Source organism: Pristiophorus japonicus, chromosome 18 (assembly GCF_044704955.1).
Source record: "Pristiophorus japonicus isolate sPriJap1 chromosome 18, sPriJap1.hap1, whole genome shotgun sequence".
NCBI classification, from domain to species: domain Eukaryota; kingdom Metazoa; phylum Chordata; class Chondrichthyes; family Pristiophoridae; genus Pristiophorus; species Pristiophorus japonicus.
The window spans coordinates 113,996,216-114,005,897 of NC_091994.1; the positions used below are offsets into that span (position 1 = coordinate 113,996,216).

Consider the following 9,682-nt stretch of genomic DNA (forward strand, 5'->3'; position numbering starts at 1 on the left):
AACCCGCGCTGCACTAACCCGCGCCATGTTGCGTGCACTAACCCGCGCCATGTTGCGTGCACTAACCCGCGCCGTGTTGCGTGCACTAACCCGCGCCGTGTTGCGTGCACTAACCCGCGCCGTGTTGCGTGCACTAACCCGCGCCATGTTGCGTGCACTAACCCGCGCCGTGTTGCGTGCACTAACCCGCGCCGTGTTGCGTGCACTAACCCGCGCCGTGTTGCGTGCACTAACCCGCGCTGCACTAACCCGCGCCATGTTGCGTGCACTAACCCGCGCCATGTTGCGTGCACTAACCCGCGCCGTGTTGCGTGCACTAACCCGCGCCGTGTTGCGTGCACTAACCCGCGCTGCACTAACCCGCGCCGTGTTGCGCGCACTAACCCGCGCTGCACTAACCCGCGCTGCACTAACCCGCGCCGTGTTGCGCGCACTAACCCGCGCTGCACTAACCCGCGCCGTGTTGCGTGCACTAACCCGCGCTGCACTAACCCGCGCCGTGTTGCGTGCACTAACCCGCGCCGTGTTGCGTGCACTAACCCGCGCCATGTTGCGTGCACTAACCCGCGCCGTGTTGCGTGCACTAACCCGCGCCGTGTTGCGTGCACTAACCCGCGCTGCACTAACCCGCGCCGTGTTGCGCGCACTAACCCGCGCTGCACTAACCCGCGCTGCACTAACCCGCGCCGTGTTGCGTGCACTAACCCGCGCTGCACTAACCCGCGCCGTGTTGCGCGCACTAACCCGCGCTGCACTAACCCGCGCCGTGTTGCGCGCACTAACCCGCGCTGCACTAACCCGCGCCGTGTTGCGTGCACTAACCCGCGCTGCACTAACCCGCGCCGTGTTGCGTGCACTAACCCGCGCCGTGTTGCGTGCACTAACCCGCGCTGCACTAACCCGCGCCGTGTTGCGCGCACTAACCCGCGCTGCACTAACCCGCGCTGCACTAACCCGCGCCGTGTTGCGCGCACTAACCCGCGCTGCACTAACCCGCGCTGCACTAACCCGCGCCGTGTTGCGTGCACTAACCCGCGCTGCACTAACCCGCGCCGTGTTGCGCGCACTAACCCGCGCTGCACTAACCCGCGCCGTGTTGCGCGCACTAACCCGCGCTGCACTAACCCGCGCCGTGTTGCGCGCACTAACCCGCGCTGCACTAACCCGCGCCGTGTTGCGTGCACTAACCCGCGCCGTGTTGCGTGCACTAACCCGCGCCGTGTTGCGTGCACTAACCCGCGCTGCACTAACCCGCGCCATGTTGCGTGCACTAACCCGCGCCATGTTGCGTGCACTAACCCGCGCCATGTTGCGTGCACTAACCCGCGCCGTGTTGCGTGCACTAACCCGCGCCGTGTTGCGTGCACTAACCCGCGCTGCACTAACCCGCGCCGTGTTGCGCGCACTAACCCGCGCTGCACTAACCCGCGCCATGTTGCGTGCACTAACCCGCGCCATGTTGCGCGCACTAACCCGCGCGGGCCCCTACCTGCACGGTCTGGCGGTCAGGGATGCCGCTGTAGACGGATATCTGGGGGACCTGTTGGCGGACGGAGCTGCTGCCACAGCTGGTGGTGGGAATCTGTTCGTTCTCCATCGGCAATGCGGGCGGTGCCCACTCAGCACCAATCACAAGGAAGGATTCAATTCTTCAAATTCCGCCCGTTCCTGAAACAAAGGGAGAGAGCGTTGAGGGAACGATGCTTCCAACAGCCACGGTTCACAAAAATCTGTCACAGCTCGGAGGCAGTCGAAGGTAACTCCTCGCGCTTATTAAAAAACACACTTTGTGCAGCAGGGCGTCTTTGACAAGGGAAAGGACGTGAAGTTGGAATCTGCTGGATTCTCCAGATATTGCACGAATCAAAGATTGCTTCTTCTAGTTGATACTAAGTTAGATACATCGGATTACACGGGATATACGGCCCAGAAACAGGCCATTCGGCCCAACCAGTCCATGCCGGTGTTTATGCCCCACTCGAGCCTCCTCCCATCTTTCCTCATCTAAATCTATCACCATAATCCTCTATTCTCTTCTCCCCCATAAGCTTGTCCAACCTCCTCTTAAATGCATCGATACTATTTGCCTCAACCTCTCCCTGTGGCAGCGAGTTCCACATTCTCACCGCTCAGAAGTTTCTCCTGAATTCCCCATTGGATTTCTTGGTGACTATCTTATATTGATGGCCTCTAGTTATGCTCTTCCCCACAAGTGGAAACACTCTCTCTGTATCCACTCTATCAAAATCTTTCATCATTTTAAAGACTTCGATTAGGTCACCCCTAAAGAGAAAAGAGACCCAGCCTGTTCATCCTTTCCTGATATGTAAACCCTCGCATTTCTCGTACCATCCTTGTAAACCTTCACTGCGCCCTCTCCAGTGCCTCTATGTCCTTTTTATAATATGGTGACCAGAACTGTACGCAGTGCTCCGTGTGGTCTAACCAAGGTTCGATACAGGTTTAGCATAACTTCCCTACTTTTCAATTCTATCGCTCTAGAAATAAACCCTAGTGTTTGGTTTGCTATTTACGGCCTTGCTAACCCGTGTCGTAACGTTCAGAGATTTGTGTATTTGTATCCGAGATCCCTTTGTCCCTCACCATTCAGATTCTTATTTTCCAGTATGTGACCTCCTGATTTTGATAGCCTGCAGACAACTCTCCCATCCACAAAGGTCGCACTGAGGGTCGTGAGTGGCCAATCTTTCCACAAAACCCAAGCAGTCTGCAAGACTCAATGGCGTTTACAATTTGTGAACCTACTGCAATACCAGGAGTGGTCAGTTGATGGCAGTGTGCACTGCATTTTGTCTAAATTCACAACTGGGATCTGGAAAAGGGGCTTCAGCAGCGAGCTGTGTAATATACAGCAACAACTTGTATTTATATAGCACCTTTAACGTAGTGAAACGTCCCAAGCCGCTTCACAGGAGTATTGAGACAAGATTTTGACACTGAGCAGAATAAGTACAAATTAGGGCTGATGACCAAAAGCTTGGTCACGGAGGTAGGTTTAAGGAGCGGCTTGAAGGAGGAAAGAGAGGTAGAGAGGCGGAGAGGTTGAGGAGGGAGTTCCAGAGCTTGGGGCCCAGGCAACAGAAGGCACGGCCACCGATGGTGGAGCGATTATAATCAGGGATACTCAGGAGGGCAGAATTAGAGGAGCGCAGACATCTCGAGGGTTGTGGGGCTGGAGGAGATTACAGAGATAGGGAGGGGCGAGGGTCATGGAGGGATTTGAAAACAAGGATGAGCATTTTGAAATCGAGGGGTTGCTTAACCGGGAGCCAATATAGGTCAGCGAGCACAGGGGGTGATGAGTGAGCGGGACTCGGTGCGAGTTAGGACACGGGGCAGTGAGCACAGGGGGTGATGGGTGAGTGGGATTTGGTGCGAATTAGGACACGGGGCAGTGAGCACAGGGGGTGATGGGTGAGCGGGACTGGGTGCGAGTTAGGACACGGGGCAGCGAGCACAGGGGGTGATGGGTGAGTGGGACTGGGTGTGAGTTAGGACACAGGGCAGCGAGCACAGAGAGTGATGGATGAGCGGGACTCTGTGCGAGTTAGGACACGGGGCAGTGAGCACAGGGGGTGATGGGTGAGCGGGACTGGGTGCGAGTTAGGACATGGGGCAGTGAGCACAGGGGGTGATGGGTGAGTGGGACTGGGTGCGAGTTAGGACACGGGGCAGCGAGCAGAGAGAGTGATGGGTGAGCGGGACTCTGTGCGAGTTAGGACACGGGGCAGTGAGCACAGGGGGTGACGGGTGAGCGGGACTGGGTGCGAGTTAGGACATGGGGCAGTGAGCACAGGGGGTGATGGGTGAGTGGGACTGGGTGCGAGTCAGGACACGGGGCAGCGAGCACAGGGGGTGATGGGTGAGTGGGACTGGGTGTGAGTTAGGACACGGGGCAGTGAGCACAGGGGGTGATGGGTGAGCGGGACTGGGTGCGAGTCAGGACACGGGGCAGTGAGCACAGGGGGTGATGGGTGAGCGGGACTGGGTGCGAGTCAGGACATGGGGCAGCGAGCACAGAGTGATGGGTGAGTGGGACTGGGTGCGAGTTAGGACACGGGGCAGTGAGCACAGGGGGTGATGGGTGAGTGGGACTTGGTGCGAGTCAGGACATGGGGCAGTGAGCACAGGGGGTGATGGGTGAGTGGGACTTGGTGCGAGTCAGGACATGGGGCAGTGAGCACAGGGGGTGATGGGTGAGTGGGACTTGGTGTGAGTCAGGACATGGGGCAGTGAGCACAGGGGGTGATGGGTGAATGGGACTGGGTGTGAGTAAGGACATGGGGCAGTGAGCACAGGGGGTGATGGGTGAGTGGGACTTGGTGCGAGTCAGGACATGGGGCAGTGAGCACAGGGGGTGATGGGTGAGTGGGACTTGGTGCGAGTCAGGACATGGGGCAGTGAGCACAGGTAGAACTAGAGAAGTGATTCCCCACCGACAGTCACAGGACAAACTCGCTGCGAGTATTTATGCATCAAGTTTATTTTGGTCACCTGGGCTAATTTCTTCTTTATCTCATAACACTCCTGTGAAGCGCCATGGGGCGTTTTGCTACGTTAAAGGCGCTATATAAATACAAGTTGTTGTTGTCATTCTAATGGTGCCCAGGTTTTACCTCGTAACGAAAGCCCATCATCCTGGTATCGCCATGGTGACTCTCTGCTCCACATGGGCACAGGATCCTCGCTGCGGCCGGCCCAGGCAGGGCTGCACTCTGCCCCCCCCCCCGCCAGGCCTCCCACCGCCCCTCCCCCCCAGGCCCCCCACCCTGCACCTCCCCTCCCCCCCAGGCCTCCCACCGCCCCTCCCCCCCAGGCCCCCTACAGGCCCCCCACCCTGCACCTCCCCTCCCCCCCAGGCCTCCCACCGCCCCTCCCCCCCAGGCCCCCTACAGGCCCCCCACCCTGCACCTCCCCCACCCACCCTGCGGCCCCCCCCCGCCCCGCGGCCCCCCCCTTCCCCCGCCGCAACCCCACTTCCATGGGTATAAGAAAAAGGAGTCGGCCATTCGGCCCCTCGAGCCTGCTCCGCCATTTAATACGACCATGGCTGATCTGATCACAGACTCAGCTCCACTTCCCACCCGCTCCCCATAAATCTGTCGATCTCCACCTTAAATATATTCAATGACCCAGCCTCCACAGCTCTCTGGAGCAGAGAATTCCACAGATTTACAACCCTCTGAGAGAAGAAATTCCTCCTGATCTCAGTTTTAAATGGGCGGCCCCCTGTGCCCCCTAGTTCTAGTCTCCCCCACGAGGGGAGGTGGGGAGCCCGGGGCATCAATACTTGATTGAGATGCCACGAAACTAAGGAAGACTATAAGCAGTTTGTGTGGACACGGTTCGATATATTAGTCAAAGGTCAGCTGGTTAAACTTGGAATTAAATCTTCAAGGCTCACGAGGGCTCATAAAAACTCCTGACGGCAGCAAGTTAGTGACACACAATGTCTTCAAAGGTGTGGGGGGGGGGGGGGGCGGGAAACGGAGGTTTAGTGGAACAGGAGTGCTCCAGGAAATGATTCATCATCTGTGTCGCTGACCGCCCCCCCGCCCCCGCTGCCCCTCCCCCCACCCCGGGCCCATTTGTTAGTTCACACAGACACAGCTGTTTTACTCCATTTAGTGTGGCAATAACCGGCTCTCCGCCCGCACAGGACAGGACACCAGGGCTCAGTCGCCTTTGTCTGGGCCTTCTCATCAACCAGGCCATCCAAGGCTTTTTTTTAAAAAAAAGAGTCATAAAACTTGACAACTATCGGGAAAAGTGCTGCAACAGACATTCTGCGTCTTGACCCCGAAAGGTCGGCCCTACCTACTGGGGCGGCTTGCCGTGAGATCTTTACCAATTGCAGGCCCAACCCGATCAGCAAACACCGATGGGCAAAATGGCAGTGTCCTGGATTATAATCGCCCCACCATCGGTGGCCGTGCCTTCTGTTGCCTGGGCCCCAAGCTCTGGAACTCCCTCCCTAAACCTCCCCGCCTCTCTACCTCTCTCTCCTCCTTTAAAACGCTTCTTAAAACCCACCTCTTCCTGCCCTAATGTCTCCGTATGCGGCTCGATGTCAAATTTTGTTTGATAATCGCTGCTGTGAAACACCTTGGGCCGTTTCACTACATTAAACGTCACGAAAACCGCTGATCTGCTCATTATCACGTGGCTTTACACAGCAGCGGACGAGGCCAAAAGTGACTCAGAAGTGGGTTATGCGAGAGTCTGGAGAGGGCTGGCCAAAACGCTGGTGAAAAAGGATGGGTTTTGGGATTGGGTTTTAAAAAATGGTGGAGACAGACACAGAGCAGGCCAAGAGGAAAGAAAGACTTGCATTTATATAGCGCCTTTCACAACCACCGGACGCTCCAAAGTGCTTTACAGCCAAATGAAGTATTTTTGGAGTGTAGTCACTGTTGTAATGTGGGAAACGCGGCAGCCAATTTGCGCACAGCAAGCTCCCATACTCAGCAATGTGATAATGACCAGACAATCTGTTTTTGTGATGTTGATTGGGGGATAAATATTGGCCCCAGGACATCGGGGATAACTCCCCTGCTCTTCTTCGAAATAGTACCCTGGGATCTTTTACATCCACCTGAGAGAGCAGACGGGACCTCGGTTTATTGTCTCATCTGAAAGATGGCACCTCTGACAGTGCAGCACTCCCTCAGTACTGCCCCTCCGACAGTGCGGCACTCCCTCAGTACTGCCCCTCCGACAGTGCAGCACTCCCTCAGTACTGCCCCTCCGACAGTGCAGCACTCCCTCAGTACTGCCCCACCGACAGTGCAGCACTCCCTCAGCACTGCCCCTCAGACAGTGCGGCACTCCCTCAGTACTGCCCCTCAGACAGTGCAGCACTCCCTCAGTACTGCCCCTCAGACAGTGCAGCGCTCCCTCAGTACTGCCCCTCCGACAGTGCAGCACTCCCTCAGTACTGCCCCTCCAATAGTGCGGCTCCCTCAGTACTGCCCCTCCGACAGTGCGGCACTCCCTCAGTACTGCCCCTCCAACAGTGCGGCACTCCCTTAGTACTGCCCCTCCAACAGTGCGGCGCTCCCTCAGTACTGCCCCTCCAACAGTGCGGCACTCCCTCAGTACTGCCCCTCCAACAGTGCGGCACTCCCTCAGTACTGCACTGGGAGTACCAACCTAAATTTTGTGCTCAAGTCCCTGGAGTGGGATTTGACCCCACGACCTGCTGACTCAGAGGCGAGGCACTAACTTTAAATGCTCCCCCCCCATAACTTTTAACTTGGGAAGAACATGAAGAAAGTTCAGTAATTCTCACACACCTTCCCAATTATGTATTCATTCTGGACAAGATTTGATTCATAAAACAAAGCTTTTTAAATGCTCCTGGTCATAATTTGAAAAGAATGGAAGCGATTCTCTTCACTCGATCCCAGACTCTGCTGTTGATGTGATTCCTGTGTGCGACTGCCAGTGCTGTGCAGTTTAGCGAAAGGGAACTGGTTTTAATTAGGGCAGCACCGAGTGACTCACAGGCTGCCCATTGCAGGACCACGGGACCACGGGACCACGGGGACCACGGGGACCACGGGGACCGACCACGGGACCACGGGACCACGGGGACCACGGGTCCACGGGGACCACGGGACATCACAGTGTAGGCGGTGTGTCGGGTCGTGGATTGTCGAGCTCCCTCCCAATCCCCAATGAAGCTGCCCCATTCCACTCCCCTCAGACCCTGCTCACCGGCCCCTGGCCTCAGGAGGTTGCGCAAATCAGCACAGCACGTGGCTGGTTAATCGTCCTTACCTCTTCGTTCCTCCTTCACTGTTTTTAACCAGTTCGGTGGCCGAGATTGGAACCGATCACCAGTCGACTGCGCAGAGCGAGATGTTTGACTCGCTGCCAATCCCAGGGGATCTTTCAAATACTGCCCCATCTAGCAGGGTTTTTTTATAAACTCTTCCAAATTTTTCACTGAAATTATCCCCTAATCCGTCCTCCCCTGAAAACAGCGAGATATTGGGGTACAGTTCCAGGGACACCAGCGGATCGCCACTTTCACCGACGGGCAATTCTTCACCTGTAAATCTAGGCACTTACCAACACTGCCGGGACCACAGCGGTGAGTGGCTATAGGTGGCACAGTGCCGACAGGGGGCGACAGTGGGAGACAGTGCCCGGCGGGGGGAGACAGTGGGCGACAAGGGGAAGACAGTGGGCGACAGGGGGCGACAGGGGGCGACAGGGGGCGACAGGGGGGAGACAGTGGGCGACAGGTGGCAGACAGTGGGCGACAGGGGGGAGACAGTGGGCGACAGGGGGGAGACAGTGGGCGACAGGGGGGAGACAGTGGGCGACAGGGGGGAGACAGTGGGCGACAGGGGGGAGACAGTGGGCGACAGGGGGGAGAAAGTGGGCGACAGGGGGGAGAAAGTGGGCGACAGGGGGGAGACAGTGGGCGACAGGGGGGAGACAGTGGGCGACAGGGGGGAGACAGTGGGCGACAGGGGGGAGACAGTGGGCGACAGGGGGGAGACAGTGGGCGACAGGGGGGAGACAGTGGGAGACAGGGGGGAGACAGGGGGAAGACAGGGGGGAGACAGGGGGAAGACAGGGGGAAGACAGTGCCGACTGCCATCAGTGACCAATAAATGCAATTAAACAAAAACAGATGATCTGGTCATTATCACATTGCTGTGTGTGGGAGCTTGCTGTGCGCAAATTGGCTGCCGTATTGCCCACATTACAACAGTGACTACACTCCAAAAGTACATCATTGGCTGTAAAGTGCTTTTGGACATCCGGTGGTCGTGAAAGGCGCTATATAAACGCAAGTCTTTCTTTCATTAACATAGTAAAACGTCCTAAGGGCCAGGAGCGATTATCAGACAAAGTTCGACACGGAACCAGAAAAGGTGATATTAGGACCAAAGGCTTGGTGAGAGAGAGAGGTTTTGGAGGAGGGCGAGGCAGAGAGGTTCAGGGGGAATTCCCGAGCAGTTTGTGACTGGGATGGGCAGCTCCATGTGGTACGGAGAGCTGAGATCTGTGTCCGCAAACAGACCAAGGATCTGGGCTCCATTCCAACAATGTGAACTTTCCCCTCCGGAGTCCAAGTGAAACACATTGATCCCCAACAAACCCGATCAATGAGATCAATCAATCTCCGTGTGTAAACAGGCAAAGCTCACCGTGCCAGTAGCTTCAGTTCTCAGTGAAGTGTAACCAATGCACTCGCATTCTCCAGTCTCTGCCCCCGCCCCCGTACCCCCTCCCGGTCTCTGCCCGCCCCCTGTACCCCCTCCCGGTCTCTGCCCGCCCCCTGTCCCCGCCCCCTGTACCCCCTCCCGGTCTCTGCCCGCCCCCTGCCCCTGCCCCCGTACCCCCTCCCAGTCTCTGCCCGCCCCCTGTCCCCGCCCCCTGTACCCCCTCCCGGTCTCTGCCCGCCCCCTGTCCCCGCCCCCTGTACCCCCTCCCCGTCTCCGCCCGCCCCCTGTCCCCGCCCCCTGTACCCCCTCCCCGTCTCTGCCCGCCCCCTGTCCCCGCACCCTGTACCCCCTCCCAGTCTCTGCCTGCCCCCTGTACCCCCTCCCGGTCTCTGCCCGCCCCCTGTCCCCCCTCCCGGTCTCTGCCCGCCCCCTGTCCCCCCTCCCGGTCTCTGCCCGCCCCCTGTCCCCGCCCCCTG

The 9,682-nt window shown here is 57.9% G+C and overlaps 1 protein-coding gene across 6 annotated transcripts in view; it reads right to left on the reverse strand.

Annotated features, from left to right (window-relative positions):
* Window positions 1-9,682, reverse strand: part of LOC139228989 (polyhomeotic-like protein 2) — a 271,331-nt gene that overhangs the window by 145,403 nt on the left and 116,246 nt on the right. For all 6 annotated transcript variants that reach the window (XM_070860640.1, XM_070860641.1, XM_070860644.1 and 3 more), the window contains exon 3: window positions 1,490-1,668. In XM_070860640.1, coding sequence (XP_070716741.1) covers window positions 1,490-1,597 — 108 coding nt within the window. In that variant the 5' untranslated portion in view covers window positions 1,598-1,668. The remainder of the gene's footprint in view (window positions 1-1,489; window positions 1,669-9,682) is intronic.